General features: G+C 38.1%; 2 protein-coding genes and 1 pseudogene across 3 annotated transcripts; 1 reads left to right on the forward strand and 2 right to left on the reverse strand.

Moving 5' to 3' along the window:
• The first annotated feature begins 2,629 nt into the window (after window positions 1-2,629).
• LOC148695598 (protein TRIGALACTOSYLDIACYLGLYCEROL 4, chloroplastic-like) lies at window positions 2,630-6,329 on the forward strand (annotated as a pseudogene). The gene is made up of 4 exons (XR_015964749.1): window positions 2,630-2,986; window positions 3,713-3,959; window positions 4,986-5,380; window positions 5,922-6,329. The product of XR_015964749.1 is annotated as a protein TRIGALACTOSYLDIACYLGLYCEROL 4, chloroplastic-like (transcript).
• Window positions 6,330-7,885: 1,556 nt separating this feature from the next.
• Window positions 7,886-11,015, reverse strand: LOC148695599 (uncharacterized). The gene is made up of 2 exons (XM_088697881.1): window positions 8,527-11,015; window positions 7,886-8,384 (listed from the first exon to the last, which is right to left on the reverse strand). Exons 1-2 carry the CDS (start codon window positions 10,724-10,726, stop codon window positions 8,008-8,010), a joined length of 2,577 nt encoding a protein of 858 aa, XP_088554007.1. The 5' UTR covers window positions 10,727-11,015; the 3' UTR covers window positions 7,886-8,007.
• A 1,029-nt stretch (window positions 11,016-12,044) lies between these two features.
• On the reverse strand, window positions 12,045-15,279 carry LOC148695600 (LRR receptor-like serine/threonine-protein kinase EFR). Its single transcript, XM_088697882.1, has 2 exons — window positions 12,588-15,279; window positions 12,045-12,445 (listed from the first exon to the last, which is right to left on the reverse strand). The coding sequence occupies exons 1-2, from the start codon at window positions 15,277-15,279 to the stop codon at window positions 12,069-12,071; spliced, it is 3,069 nt and encodes a 1,022-aa protein (XP_088554008.1). The 3' UTR covers window positions 12,045-12,068.
• Between the last annotated feature and the right edge of the window lie 886 nt (window positions 15,280-16,165).

Below are 16,165 nucleotides of genomic sequence, written 5' to 3' on the forward strand. Positions count from 1 at the left end.
AAACAACACAAGATGTACGTGGTTCACCCAGATTGGCTACGTCCACGGAGTAGAGGAGTTCTCATTAGTTGTGAAGGGTTTACACAAATACATAGGTTCAACCTCTCTTTTAGTAAGTTGTAGTGAATAGTTTAGTACAAATGACATTAGGGGTTATTGTGGGAGAATGATATCCTTTTATAGAAGAGAGTTTCTAGCTTTGTTCTGACATTGACACGTGTCGTGTTGTGATTGGCCTCTGATATCGACACGTGTTGCACTATGATTCGCCTTTGATACCGACATGTGTCACGTTGTGATTGGCCTCCTGGTTGGAGGAAAAGTCTTGTGGGTCATTGACGATATACTGTTGACCGGTGCATAGTAGTTTTGGAATTGGTCAAGTATGGTACAAACGTATAATTTTATAATTTTTCGGATAATAACACGTGGCGCAACGAGAACGATTAAAAATCTTATCCGAAATTAGAAATAAAATTATTTTGTATTATTTTATAAATAAAAATAATAATAATATTTTATTGCCTATTATCAGGGCTATTGAAGTGCAACGGTGGAGATGCAAAAGGCGATTACTATTCATTAAGGGCAGTTACTGTTCACCGGGTGGATAGCATAGTATATAACCTGGGGGTTCCCATGCTGGAAGTGCTGTTAAGTTTTTTACTTTACCATTTCCTGATGTTTGCACCAGAGAAGACCAAATACAGAATTCTATAATTGTAAAAAAATAATGGGTGGTCAACCTAGTCATTGTTAGTGATATAGTTCCCTTTTATTTGCAAAATGAAATTGTAATGCCATTTCCCACTTTTTCTTCTGGTCAATGGTGGCATTACATTTTTGGTGGAAGTTGCACTGCCTGGTTTCAGGATGGGTACAACCCAGTGGCGGTTGATATGAAGGGAGACGAGGACAATTCTAGGAGCAATAAGAAGAGAAATCCATTCAGTGCTGATTTTTTCGGCTCTCTCTGCTATACTTTCCAGCACAGGAAACTTATAGAGCTCTACGGTGATCTAACCAGGATTGATTCTCTTCTCGATATTTGTTCAGCTTCAGCTTTGGCTAAAAGGGTTATTTGTGGTTTGAAGAGTTCCTCTGCTAATAGTGCACAAGATCTGGTGTCTTCCCCTAAGATCAATATAATCTTTCAGCAGTAGGTATTTCTATTTATACCTTAACTGTCTAAATGTTGTGCACCTTAAGTTGGAAGAGAATTTTTAAATGCAGTTATGCACAATATGTTACAAAATCCACATAGTCATTTGCTAATTGGTACTTGTGGAAGCGCGTATGTAACATCCCACATTGACCAACGGAGAGAGGGTGACGTGCCTTATATATACATGTGCACCTTCATATAGCACAAGGCCTTTTGGAAACTCACTGGCTTCGGGTTCCATTGGAACTCCGAAGTTAAGCGAGCTCGGGTGAGAGCAATCCTAGTATGGGTGACATACTGGGAAATTCTCTTGTGAGTTCCCAAAAACAAAACCATGAGGGCGTGATCGGGGCCCAAAACGGACAATATCGTGTTACGGCGGAGTTGACACTGGGATGTGATAGTGTATGCCCTGTCTGATTTCGATAATCTGCAGTCATATTTCCGCTGACGTATCTGTACAGTCGTTTTACTGCTCATGTGTTTTAATGTACAACTATTAGATCAGCGTAGAACTTTAAAATGAGAGGATGAAAAGCTGAGCTCCTTTATATGGCTATTAACATGCGTGGCTGGGGTGAATGTTTTGGTTACTGGGATGAAAATCCAATTGTTATTGACACATTACGTTTCCTTTGTAGATTTAAGGGCCAATTGTCTTTCGAACGGATTCCAGGATTGCACTTGACTGTGTTAGTATCATGCCACTTCCACTTGAAGGTTGAAGAAGGTTTGAGTAGCAAAGCCTGGAGATAAAATTGCATACTAGTTGATGAGTTTTGTAAGTCTTTCCGTCCTCATTTGTCCTGACTTGGGAGGGAACCCGAGGATTTTCCTGCGTCCATGTGTACATTTATTTGTTTATTATGTAGGATATTTCATATGATGCGAATGTGAAATTTGAGAATCGATATTAACATTAAATTTATAAATTGGAACCTATTCACCTCCCTTAAACTAGCATCTTCCTTCATTGAAATATAACATAGCGTATTGACTCGACTTCACCGAGCGGGGCCGGTCAAATGTAGATCCAATTCAAAATCTCAGTGGACCCTTCTTATTTCCACCTATGTAGATTTAAGGGTTAGAATGTTGTTGGCAGTTGGATCTGCTAATATTTCAATACTTTTGTTTTTAATTGCCGACTTGCTTAGTGTACAATCTTGCAACATCAACACATCAACATAAAAGCAAGAACACATCACTAGATACAATCCTACTGGTGGATTATAGTGTAGGTTATCACCACTATCTCCTTTCACACCGTGGATTTTGCGGATTTCCCAACCATCAATCTCTTTCTTGCAAAGTACTTCTATGACAATGATACATCGCCATGGTAAAGTCTCAAGCCAATGAAACAATAATAACTCATAAGTTTTTCTCCACTTAATATCATGTCATTGGCACAAATGCGATAAAGAGGATACACCATGTTCAAACTCATTTCAAGACAGACGAGGACCCAAAGGAAGAGACAAATAAAACCTTCACAAACCCACCACTTGAACCCCAAAACCGAAACCAAAAAGAATTCGCGCTCCCTCACTCTTTCGACAGCCAACAATGGCGAACCTGAGGACGGCGATGGACTCAGCCTTCTGGGACTTGAACGTTTCTTCGCCTCAGACCCTTGAGGGCTCGGCCAAGGCCGTTCCCGGCGACCCCTTTCCTCTCGACGGTGCTCGAGCCAGCCAAGCCCTTAGGATTCAGCAACTCTTTCTTCTGGGTGTTATACCTTCCTACAACCCCAATTCTTACAGGACTTGGGTTCTTTCTCTCACCAGTCCCTCTGCTCAAACCAGCTACCTCTAACTGGTACACGGCTACAACTTCTTTGCTTAGCTATTGCCTATTGGGTTTTCTCAAATTTATTTTATTTTTCGTTTAATGGATATTCTTTTTCGTTTTACGTGTTTCTGTTGATTGGTTTATGGTTTGTATGGTTACTGAGAAAATGATGGGAAATGGGTGTGATTCATTTGTTGTTTGTTTGGTTGCCGGGAAAGTTTGGAGAGAAGAACAATTGAAATTGTTGTTATGGGGTTGAATTGGGTAAAGGAAAAAGGTTAGGAAAGATAATTTGTCTCTTGTTTCCTGAGAAATGAACCTTTTTTTTGTTCTCCAAATTCGTATTTTTGTAAACAATTTTTATGTTACTAATTGCTAAGGAGCCTCTGCTTCTAGGTTTGGTTTGTTCTTTGTTTGATATTTAGGAAGATGTTGGTATATTGTATAAACTTTGGGTTATTGGTGAATTACTTGATGTGAGAAAGAGAGATTGAGTGGAAAGCTTGACAGCCGAACAAAGCTTGTTTGCCTAGTTCTAGTGGTATAGCACATAAAGCATGAATTTTTTGTTGCCTTGTTATTTTACTGATTTGCAAGCGAGTTCTTATGTTTTTCGAGAGCATTAAAGCTTTATCAGGTTTATCAGAGCACTGGTTGGGATTATCCCTATGCTTAGACCAAAGTCATCTCACATTAGCATTCTTAGTTGTCCGACATACTAATTCCCTTGTTACATGATCTGCGTGAAAATAGGTGGCTTGGATTAATTGGGCAGTTCCGCCCGAAGAAACTCTTTTCTTGTATTAAAGCTGAAGTTACCAATGATGAGATGGGGGTCCCTACTTTGAAAGATGTGGTGAAACGTGTCTTGGACAAGTCACTTTATTCGTTTGGATTATGCACACAGCTTCTTTCGTCTCCGTCCTCATCCATAAAGTTGAGCACAGAAGGACATCGTGAGAAAAAAGGACGCCGCAACAAATTGATGCTCTTTCATAAGGCATGCATTTACTTTCTTGTTTTGACCTTTAATCAAATGTTTAAACAGTCAGAATTCCTTTTGTCCCTTGTTTGCCGGGTTTTTGAAGCTAGTTTGAGGGATTTATGGGTGTCAATTTCTTCATTTTTTGTACAATTGCTATGGCTAGGTGGATAATTTGTTTACTGATTGGAGTTGTTAGGTTTAAAGTTCTTTTTTGGGTTTGTTCATGTCAGGTTGTAGTATCATCCAACTGCGATTTTTTCTTTCTTTCATATGACAAATTTCTCTTATAGGAATTAAAGTTAAAAATAAGTAATTATAGGGATGTATCACTTGAACTTTACCAGATTCTGTCAGCATGTATAATCTTAAAGTATTGTTTCCTAATTTATTAATTGTTGAAAAGTAGGGCCTTGTTTGGTCTCTAGGATTGGAACGGAATGGACAAACTGCTATATTGAGGGTATATTAAAGATAGGGGTGAATGATTTTTCATATTGAGGTGATTAGAAAGGGGATATGGAAAATAATCCCTTCTGATCCTTACCATTTTGGTGGATTGGAATGGAAAATAATCCATCTCCTACCTTCAAGTAAGCCACAATTTTTTCATTTCTTTTGTCAACATACCTTAAATATAGTGGGTTGTCCATTTCAAACCAATCTTAGAGACCAAATGAGGCCACAATTTTTTCATTTCTTTCCTGAACATACCTTGTATATAGGTTTGTATATATCAACATGCTTCAAAAATCTTAATTTACAAGTGTCTTCTGTTTACCACTTTTCTTTATAGGTTACATGACTTGATAACATTGCACAAATGCACTGCAGGGAACATAGATAAAATTGGAAAGTTTCACGTCTATAAATTAAGAGCCATGTACTGACAAAGTTAATATCAGTACCTTTAACATTGCACATGTGCTGCCTAAGCTGTTTGAGTGAAAAAGTTCATGCCTGTACCTTTATTTCCTTTATTTATCTTCCTGTTTAAATTATGAGCCATGCATTAAATTTTCTCAACCTTTAAGATGTTTGCAGCTTCCTTACCATGATATTACACTTGAGGCTGCATGGCCTGAACTGTTCGTTGACCATAAGGGAAAATACTGGGATGTGCCTGAGTCAATTTCCTTAGATATGTCATCACGATATGTCATCACTTGTCTCCAAATCTGGATTTCGGTACCACATTGGTGTACATAAAAACAGTGGTCATCCCCAGGCAGTTAATTCCATAGATGATGAGGCACCTACTTCTCTAATGCCTGGATTCGGCGCAAAGGCTGCCTTTTCTTATGAAAAAAGCGAAGATCTTTGGAGGCAAAATGAGACACGAAAAGACATCATGATACAGAAAGAAAAGGGTTTGTTTTGGCGGCCATCTTATGATGTGCGTCTTAAAGAACCTCATGCTGCAGTATATGGAGTTTTTGGTAATTTAACACGTTACTCATATTTTCTGTGATAACTTGTATTATCTCGTTACAGTTTTTTGGAAGTTTCATACCAATACTCAGGTGTATATTACAATTTTTTAGTTTATACATTTGCATGTTTTTATACATGTATACATGTTTTGGTACCTCTTAGTTTCATTTATATTGTATGTGTGTAGTTTTCTACTTTAGTATATTAAAAGCCAGTAGACTTAAGGAGTATGTCACCTCCTTTTAGTAGGTGTGACTGCAGTAAAAGAAAATAATAGTAATAAAAATAATTCTAGAGACAAATTCTAACAGAACAATTCTATATTTTTATTTTGTGTTTACAAGTCCAGATCTGTTGCCGACAGTATACAGTATCTTTAGTTTTTACTTTAACTATTTCCTGATGTTTGCCCCAGGGAAGGCCAGGTACGAAATTCTTTAATTGTCAAAATTAATCATTGTTAGTGATATAGTTCCCTTTCGTTTGCAAAATTAATTTGTAATGCCATTCTCACTTCTTCTGGTCAATGGTGGCATTAAATTTTAGGTGGAGGCTGCACTGCCTGGTTTCAGGATGGGTACAACCCAATGGCAGTTGATATGAGGGGAGACGAGGGCAATTCTTGGAGCAGTAAGAAGAGAAGTCCATTCGGTATTGATTTTTTCGGCTCTCTCTGCTATACTTTCCAGCATGGAAAATTTGGAGAGCTCTACGGTGATCTGACCTGGATTGATGCTCGCCTGGATATTTGTTCAGCGTCAGGTTTGGCTAAAAGGGTGATAATGGTTTGAAGAGTTCCTCAGCTAATAGTGCAAAAGATCCGATGTCCTCCCCTAGGATCAATCTAATCTTTCAGCAGCAGGTATTTCTATTTATTCCTTAACTTTTTAAATGTTTCACACCTTAAGTTGTAAGAGATATTTTAAATGCAGTTATGCACAATGTGTTACAAAACCTGCATCGTCCCCATCAAATCCTCAAAACAAATCTTCCTCAAAATATTCCATCTTCACCTCCAAAATACCCACAATGTTCAAAAACGTCAATCTGGGAAAGCTACGCGTTGTGCCTTCTTTTCTTCGCCGCGGTTAAACGACTTGGTAGAAAAATCTGAAATTTTGGTACAATCATCTTGAAAGACTCACGACCATCCTTCAATTGAAATCTCTAAAATTCATCCGTTTGATCACTTTTTACTCCAGAGGAAGTCGAATGCCCTGCATTGAAAATACATAACAAAGTATCAAAATTCTACCAAAATAACCAATAAACTATAACTAAGAATAGGGTAAAATAGATGGGATAATATGTACTCATCAAATACTCCCAAACTTAGCTTTTTGCTTGTCCTCCAGCAAAACAAAACTCAAAAACAAAAAATAAAAACTAACAAACTAAAAACTTTAACAAAACTTGACTAAGACAATTTTCACTTTCAAGTTGCAATCCATAAAAAATGTTAAAATTAGAACATCTTTTAAAAAATTCCAACCAATACCACCACAGAGTCTAAGCCATTTAGAATTAATTAGAAAAGAACTCATGAACTTCATTTGGTATAAAATGAATCAACATGGTTAAAAAGACTCGACTAAAACCCTTACCACTTGTCCATTTTAGTTAATACTTACTAACTTCAAACATAACTATTTTGAAGTTAAAAAGACTAACCCTTACCACCACAAAGTCTAGTCCATCCGAACTCCGATGTTCAACGAGTTTGGAGGAGAGTAAATCAAATCCCTCTACTGCGTTAAAATTAAGCATGGTTTAATATCTCTGAAAGTCATATGGATTTGTGAAGTGTTTCTGTCATGCATTTATAGACCTAAAATTTCGTCAATGCTCATGTAATTTTCTGTGACATGGCTTTGATGAATGCCCACCTCTGTGTTGCCTGGACCACCCCCAAACTATGTGTAAAACAATATTTTAATGAAATATGAGAGTAAGTGAGCGAAAGATAAATGCTGATGAATGGATGATGAATGCTCAGATAAATGTTGATGAATGGATGACTGAACTCAGCCTCAAATTCTTTTCTGCATTCGTGTCGATGATGAATGCTCAATGTTGATGAATGGATGACTGATGAATGCGTATTTTCGTATCTTTATTGTTTCGTTTATAGAAGAGTAAGGTTTATATACCCCTTCTTTTTCATGTATTTTTTATTCTTTTTTCTTGTATTACGAGGAATTAGGTTTATGTCCCCCCTAACTAGGTGTAACTTACTTTTTGTTATTAATAAAATTCTCCTCGTACCGTCTAGGTTTTCTAAAAAAATAAAACAAAAAAAGCAATAAACTACCATGGAACGCTTCCCATTTTCAACTAGGGATAAGCCTCTCAACAGAGAGTAGGAAATCCAACATAGGTTTGAAATTTGATGAATACTTTCGACAACTTTCTTTTTTTAAATTTTATTTTTAATTCTTTCAGAGTGTTCGTCCTGTAATGTTTGGCAAAGCTAGAATGTCATTGTTCAAGCATAATTCGATGCAAATAAGTTTGTTTGGCAAACATTGATCAACTAGCCATTTGCACTGCATTTTTTATCTAACAAATACGAGAACGCTTTCACATAACATCAATACTATTACATGCTATACCACATATTAACAATAAGCTTCTATTCGCATATACCATTTGCTCGAAGTTTGTTTCTGATCCGACACATATGTGCCACAGCATCACAGATGTTCAATCTTTCTCTAGGCAACTCCGCTGAGCAAGCAACACCAATTTCTAAAACAGAGATTAAACTTTCTATGATTAGGATGCGATTCGTTGCCCTCCCCTCATTAGGATGATTGCTCTCTTGAACAAGAACGGGATCCAAAACCTCTTCCACTTGCTCAGGTAGAGCTGCCTTCACAAAGCTATAAAGGTTTGAAGTTCCTTGAAACATGTCATCGGTCGGTCTTTTTCCTGTAAATATTTCCAACAGGAGGATGCCAAAGCTGTACACATCACCTTGTGTCCACACTTCATGTCCCATGCCATATTCTGCATTCCACAATTCAGAACATTAGATTCTAATTTTCTAGTGAAGTGTTAAAAGTTCATTTCATGTTTGAAAATTTTAAAATAAATACTGCACAATTTTAAAATACTAGCTAGGGAAAAATAAACCACCAAGTGTATTTACCTGGAGGAGCATAACCAATAGTTCCCTTGATCCCTAAAGAGCTTGATTGATTTCCCGAAGAATTTTCAGCAGCTTTTGGTAGGAACCTCACTAACCCGAAGTCACCTACATGTGCAACCATGTCCTCATTGAGAAGAATATTGCTGGGTTTGAGGTCGCAATGAACTATTGGCATCTCACAATGATGATGGAGATAATCCAATGCCATAGCAACATCAATAACAATGTTCAACCTCTGAGAAATTGTTAAGCTCCTTGGCCTCTCATTTGTCTCACCAATTATATGAATTGGATACAGCCATTCCTCCAAGCTCCCGTTAACCATGAACTCATAAATTAAGGCCTTGAAGTCGTGACCGCGATAATCCAAACCAGAACATGCTGAGAGTACCTTGACAAGATTACGGTGTCTAATATTTCTGAAAGCCTCGCACTCAACAATAAAACTTTTGTAAGCTCCGCGACGAACAAGGTTGAGTACCTTGACGGCAACTGTAGTTTCACCTTGCTCAAGTATTCCTTTATAAACGGACCCAAAACTGCCCATACCGACCAAGTTGGTTGAGGAGAATCCATTTGTTGCCTTTAGAAGACTTTGGTAAGACACCTGGGGAAATTTGTCCGAATCAGTTGCAGCTTGACCCTTTTTGTCCCTCCGTGAGCAATAAAGGTACAAAAAGGTTAGTGCAAAAATGACTCCAAGAATCCCACAAACGAGGGAGAGAACCAATTTCATGGTTAAGCTCAATCCTTTCTTTTTTGCATGCTGGAGTTTGCACTTTGGCAAATGAAACTCAGGTATGCCCCCACAAAGCTTGCTATTTCCTTCAACTGATGTCGCCGTTGCATTCTTGAACACTCCTTTGATCGGCAACATGCCCTCAAAATTGTTATAAGATAGATTCAGAGATTCCAAAAATACAAAACCTTCTAAGAATTCTGGAATGGTGCCTGACAAGTTGTTGTGAGAAAGATACAATTCTGAAAGACCTCTTAGTGAACTCAAAGTTGATGGAATTGTCCCATTGAAGAAATTTCCATGCATGTCTAGGTACTCTAATTTTATACAACTAACAAGACTAGCCGGAATTTTACCGAATAACATGTTATCAGAGATATCTAAATACTCTAGATTTATTAAAATTCCTATGTTCTCTGGCAGGGAGCCTATAAACTGATTTTGTCCTAAACTCAAATCATACAAGTTCAGCAGACCAAAGATTTCTTGCGATATGATACCGCTGAAATTGTTGGCACCAAGATGTAAGATCCTCAAATTCTGACACTCTGCTAAACTCGGCGGGATATTGCCTTGAAGTTTGTTGCCTGCTAAGCTTAACACATTTAATTGACTTAAATTTCTGAAAGAGGATGGAAGATTGCCAGAGAGAGAGTTCATACTCAAATTTAATAGATATAACTTGTGCAGCTTTCCTACACCAGGGGGAACGTGACCTAATAATTGGTTCTCAGACATCAATAAAACCTCTAAGTTAGCCAGATTTGCAATCTCATTCGGGATACTACCTAATATTTTATTTTGACCTAGAAGGAAGGTTTGAAGAGAAGAAGACAGGTTTCCTATACATTGAGGTAACGTGCCCCCAAAATTGTTGGTAAACATTTCGAGAGTTTCTAAATGGGTGGCATTGCTCAAATCGCAGAGAAAGGTCAAGTCATCAATTCCCCCACTTCCGAGATGGTTGTCAGCAAGGACTAACCGATTAAGCTTATGCAAATTCGTCAAAGGAGGGACCTTTCCATGCAGGTGGTTACCTCCCATCCCCAATCTAATTAGATTTGACTCATTTGATAATGAAACAGGAATAGATCCACTGAATTGGTTGCCGTTAATGGAAAATATTTGGAGACTCGGAATGACCATACCAAAGTTTGAGGGCAGCGTCCCTTGGATTTCATTTATTCCCATAGAAAGGACTGTGAGAGAAGAGATATTAAAGATTGAGGGATGAAGCATACCCGAAAAGCTATTTAGGTCGAAAGCAAGAAAGCTAAGATTGGTCATTCGGCCAAAAATATCCGGGACAGTGCCACTCAAATTATTAGAAGTTGCGGAGAACACTTCAAGAGATGATAAGTTGCTAAAAGAAGTAGGGACTCCTCCTGTAAAGTGGTTAAAGTGGATGGAAAAAACTCTTAACTTTGACAAGAGGCCAAGCTCCTTTGGAATCTTTCCCATCAGTACATTGAAGCCAACATCGAGCCCGAGGAGCTGAGAGCAACGCGACAAGTTAGTGGGAATTTCTCCACTCAGTGAATTGTTGTTTAACCATAGGAATTTCAATCTGAGCAGGCGGCTGAATTCTGGAGGAATTTCATGGACTAAGCTGTTTGCTCCGAGATCAATGACTCTCAAAAAACTCAAGTTCCCAACATGCGGTGGTATAGATCCTGCAAGTTTCAAGGACGGCAGGCTCAAGCTTGTGACCCTCTTATGACGACGACCACATGTAACGCCATGCCAAGAGCAAAAGTGGACATATAATTTTCGTCAACGCTCATGTAATTTTCTGTGTGCTTGCATGCCTCCATGTGACATATATTGAGCAAAAATACTAGATCTGTGACATGGATTTGATGAATGTCCACCTCTGTGTTGCCTGGACCGGAATGGGATGCTATGCGGATCCCTTCTTTCTAATCCACTAAATCAAGGTATCTATACTATTGAAATTTGATCTAACGGTTGAAGTTATTATAACTTTTAAAGTGGGCCCCTACTTGTAACCGTTGGATTAAATTTCAATGACACAGATTACCTGATTTAGTGGATTAGGAGGAAGGGATCCGCAAAGGTTCTCTTTCCTCCAGGACCACCCCCAAACTTAATTATATGTGAAATGGTATTTTAATGAAATATGAGAGTGAGCGAGCGAAGGGGATTTCCAAACAACACAGGGATTTTCTCCGCAATCCCCACTGTAAGTATTACTGAACTCAGCCTCAAATTCTTTTCTGCATTCGTGTAGATGATGAATGCTCGGATAAATGTTGATGAATGGATGACTGATGAATGCCTATTTTTGTATCTTTATTGTTTCATTTATAGAAGAGTAGGATTATGTCCCCCTTCTTTTTCATGTATTTTTTATTCTCTTTTCTTGTATTACGAGGAGTTAGGTTTATGTTTCCCTGATTAGGTGTAATTTATTTTTTGTTATTAATAAAGTTTCCCTCGTACAAACTAGGTTTTTTGGAAAAAAAAAAAAAAAAAAAAAAAAAAAAAGCAATGAACTACTATGGAACATTTGCAACCAGGGATAAACCTCTCAACATAGAGCAGGAACTCCAACATAGGTTTGAAATTTGATGAATACTTTCCACAACTTTGTTTTTTAATTTTAATTTTTAATTCTTTTATAGTGTTCGTCCTGTAATGTTTGGCAAAGCTAGAATGTCATTGTTCAAGCATAATTCGATGCAAATAAGTTTGCTTGGCAAGCATTGATCAACAAATACAATAACGCTTTCGCATAACATCAATACTATTACATACAATACCACATATTAACAATAAGCTTCTATTCACATATACCATTTGCTCGAAGTTTGTTTCTGATCCGACACATATGTGCCACAGCATCACAGATGTTCCATCTTTCTCTAGGTAACTCCGCTGAGCAAGCAACACCAATTTCTAAAACAGAGATTAAACTTTCTGTGATTAGGACGCGATTCCTTGCCTTCCCCGCATTAGGATGATTGCTTTCTTGAACAAGAACGGGATCCAAAACCTCTTCCACTTGCTCAGGCAGAGCTGCCTTCACAAAGCTATAGAGGTTTGAAGTTCCCTGAAAGATGTCATCAATCGGTCTTTTTCCTGTAAATATTTCCAATAGGAGGATACCAAAGCTGTACACATCACCTTGTGTCCACACTTCATGTCCCATGCCATATTCTGCATTCCACAATTCAGAACATTAGATTCTAATTTTCTAGTGAAGTCCTAAAAGCTCATTTCATGTTTGAAAAATTTTAAATAAATGCTTCCCAATTTTAAAAGACTAGCTACGAAAAAATAAACTACCAAGTGTATTTACCTGGAGGAGCATAACCAATAGTTCCCTTTATCCCTAAAGAACTTGATTGATTTCCCGAAGAATTTTCAGCAGCTTTTGGCAGGAACCTCACCAACCCGAAGTCACCTACATGTGCAACCATGTCCTCATTGAGAAGAATATTGCTGGGTTTGAGGTCGCAATGAACTATTGGCGTCTCACAATGGTGATGGAGATAATCCAATGCCATAGCAACATCAATAACAATGTTCAACCTCTGAGAAATTGTTAAGATCCTTGGCCTCTCATTTGTCTCACCAATTGTATGAATTGGATACAGCCATTCCTCCAAGCTCCCGTTAACCATGAACTCATAAATTAAGGCCTTGAAGTCATGACCGCGATAATCAAAACCAGAACATGCTGAGAGTACCTTGACAAGATTACGGTGTCTAATATTTTTGAAAGCCTCGCACTCAGCAATAAAACTTTTGTAAGCTCCGCGACGAACGAGGTTGAGTACCTTGATGGCAACTGGAGTTTCACCTTGCTTAAGTAGTCCTTTATAAACGGACCCAAAACTGCCCATACCGACCAAGTTGGTTGAGGAGAATCCATTTGTTGCCTTTAGAAGACTTTGGTAAGACACCTGGGGAAATTTGTCCGAATCAGTTGCAGCTTGACCCTTTTTGTCCCTCCGTGAGCAATAAAGGTACAAAAAGGTTAGTGCAAAAATGACTCCAAGAATCCCACAAATGAGGGAGAGAACCAAAGTCATGGTTAAGCTCAATCCTTTCTTTTTTGCATGCTGGGGTCTGCACGTTGGCAAATGAAACTCAGGTATGCCCCCACAAAGCTTGCTATTTCCTTCAACTGATGTCGCCGTTGCATTCTTGAACGCTCCTTTGATCGGCAACATGCCCTCAAAATTGTTATAAGATAGATTGAGAGATTCCAAAAATACAAAACGTTCTAAGAATTCTGGAATTGTGCCTGACAAGTTGTTGTGAGAGAGAGACAATTCTGTAAGACCTCTTAGTGAACTCAAAGTTGATGGAATCGTCCCATTGAAGAAATTTCCATGCATGTCTAGGTACTCTAATTTTATACAACTAACAAGACTTGTGGGAATTTTACCGAATAACATGTTATCAGAGATATCTAAATACTCTAGATTTATTAAAGTTCCTATGTTCTCTGGCAGGGAGCCTGTAAAATGATTTTGAGGTAAACTCAATACATACAAGTTCAACAGACCAACGATTTCTTGCGATATGATACCGCTAAAATTGTTAGCATCAAGAGATAAAATCCTCAAATTCTGACACTTAATTAAACACGGCAGGATGTTGCCTTGAAGTTTGTTGCCGTCTAAGTATAACTCATTTAGTTGACTTAAATTTCCGAAAGAGGATGGAAGATTGCCACAAAGAGAGTTCATACTCAAATTTAATAGATATAACTTGTGCAGCTTTCCTACACCAGGGGGAACGTGACCTGATAATTGGTTCTCAGACATCAATAAAACCTCTAAGTTAGCCAGATTTGCAATCTCATTCGGGATACTTCCTAATATTTTATTTTGATCTAGAAGGAAGGATTGAAGAGAAGAAGACAGGTTTCCTATACATTGAGGTAACGTGCCCCCAAAATTGTTGGTAAACATTTCGAGAGTTTCTAAATGGGTGGCATTGCTCAAATCGCAGAGAAAGGTCAAGTCATCAATTCCCCCACTTCCGAGATGGTTGTTAGCAAGGACTAACCGCTCAAGCTTATGCAAATTCGTCAATGGAGGGACTTTTCCATGCAGGTGGTTACCTCCGATCTCCAATCCAATTAGATTTGACTCATTTGATAATGAAACAGGAATAGATCCACTGAATTGGTTATTGGAAATAGAAAATGTTTGGAGACTCGGAAAGACCATACCTAAGTTTGAGGGTAGACTCCCTTGGATTTCATTTACTGCCATAGAAAGGACTGTGAGAGAAGAGAGATTAAAGATTGACGGAGGTAGCATACCCGAAAAGCTATTTAGATCGAAAGCAAGAAAGCTAAGATTGGTCATTCGGCCAAAAATATCAGGGACAGTGCCACTCAAATTATTAGAAGATGCGGAGAACTGTTCAAGAGATGATAAATTTCTAAAAGAAGGAGGGACTCCCCCTGTAAAGTGGTTAAAGTGTATGCCAAAATATCTTAACTTTGACAAGAGGCCAAGCTCCTTTGGAATCTTTCCCATCAGTACATTGAAGCCAACATCGAGCCCGAGGAGCTGAGAGCAACGCGACAAGTTAGTGGGAATTTCTCCACTCAGTGAATTGTTGTTTAACCATAGGTGTTGCAATCTGTGCAGGCGGCTGAATTCTGGAGGAATTACACGGCCTAAGCTGTTTGCTTCGAGATCAATGACTCTCAAAAAACTCAAGTTCCCAACATGTGGCGGTATAGATCCTGCAAGTTTCATGGACGTTAGGCTCAAGCTTGTGACCCTCTTATGACGACGACCACATGTAACGCCATGCCAAGAGCAAAAGTGGATGGTTTCATTCCATGAAGTCAGGACTTTAAAAGGGTCATGAGTTATGCTAGCCTTGATTTCAAGCAAAGCGAGTCTATCTGTCTCATTTCCCGGAAGGGCGAAACAAGGAAGGCAAGAGTGAAGAATGAAAGCATGCATAAAAAAGGATGACAAAAACACTGCAGAAATGGAGTTGTAAAACCCCATCCCCATCATGATGATATTTGTTTTGTGCGAAAGTAGAAATGGAGTTGTAAAAAAGTTGAGCTGTATTGATTGTTTGTCTAGCAGCTTTAGCAGCATCCAATTTATAATCCGAATCAGAGTGCTCTGTACCTAGTGGATCAGCCACCCCAATCGCTATCGTACTCGATGAGGGATGTCCTGACAAAAAAAGTATCTTTTCTCTTAATTTTATGAATAAATTCAATATCAATCTAATTTTGTGAACTAATATTAGGAATGTTCACTTTTTTGAAGTCATTGTATTCATTCTTTAACTTAAAACAAATGAAAAAAGAGAGATATTAGTTTTGTATGAAATTTTTCTCTTTGATTAGAAACCATATGACATAGCGACTAACTTGATAAATGTGTTGTTCTTGTTAAGAAATTTTTATGGGTACCAAAAATACAAGTTAGGTGACGTATTATTTTACGTGTTATAATAAAGGTGAGGAAGACAAGGTTGATATATCTTACTTCTTATGTATATTGATATAAAAAATATAAAAAATAAAATAAAATAAAAAACCAAATTCACAAGTAACAACACCATATCATGGTATTCGAATGCATAAAAAATTGCTCGTTCCTGTTCATATCGATAGTATGCTAATAAAACAATAGTTAGCTATCTTATTGTATAATGACAATTCCTAATTTTGGTGTATTATTGTGTCATTTGATTATGCCAACAAATAATGTTCGTCCTCACTCCTCTAGTTCCAGATTGGGTGCGTGCTTGCGTCTTGTGAATGGATTGAGGATATACACAAAAGAATAGGTAATGGGAACTTAGGTATGAGCAAGGCTGAGATCAAACAACCACTGCGGCAGAGGCGGCTTTGGGGGACCAAAAAGTGCTATTGCACATGGT

The sequence above is a fragment of the Pyrus communis genome, chromosome 7 (assembly GCF_041283825.1).
Source record: "Pyrus communis isolate YQ-2024b chromosome 7, ASM4128382v1, whole genome shotgun sequence".
Lineage (NCBI taxonomy): Eukaryota > Viridiplantae > Streptophyta > Magnoliopsida > Rosales > Rosaceae > Pyrus > Pyrus communis.

Coding starts and splice junctions, on each gene's coding strand:
- LOC148695600 (XM_088697882.1), bottom strand. CDS start 15,279: ATGGGGATGGGGTTTTACAACTCCATTTCTGCAGTGTTTTTGTCATCC. Junction 12,446..12,587: donor TATTGGTTATGCTCCTCCAG/GTAAATACACTT, acceptor TGTGGAATGCAG/AATATGGCATGGGACATGAA.
- LOC148695599 (XM_088697881.1), bottom strand. CDS start 10,726: ATGGGAAAGATTCCAAAGGAGCTTGGCCTCTTGTCAAAGTTAAGAGTT. Junction 8,385..8,526: donor TATTGGTTATGCTCCTCCAG/GTAAATACACTT, acceptor TGTGGAATGCAG/AATATGGCATGGGACATGAA.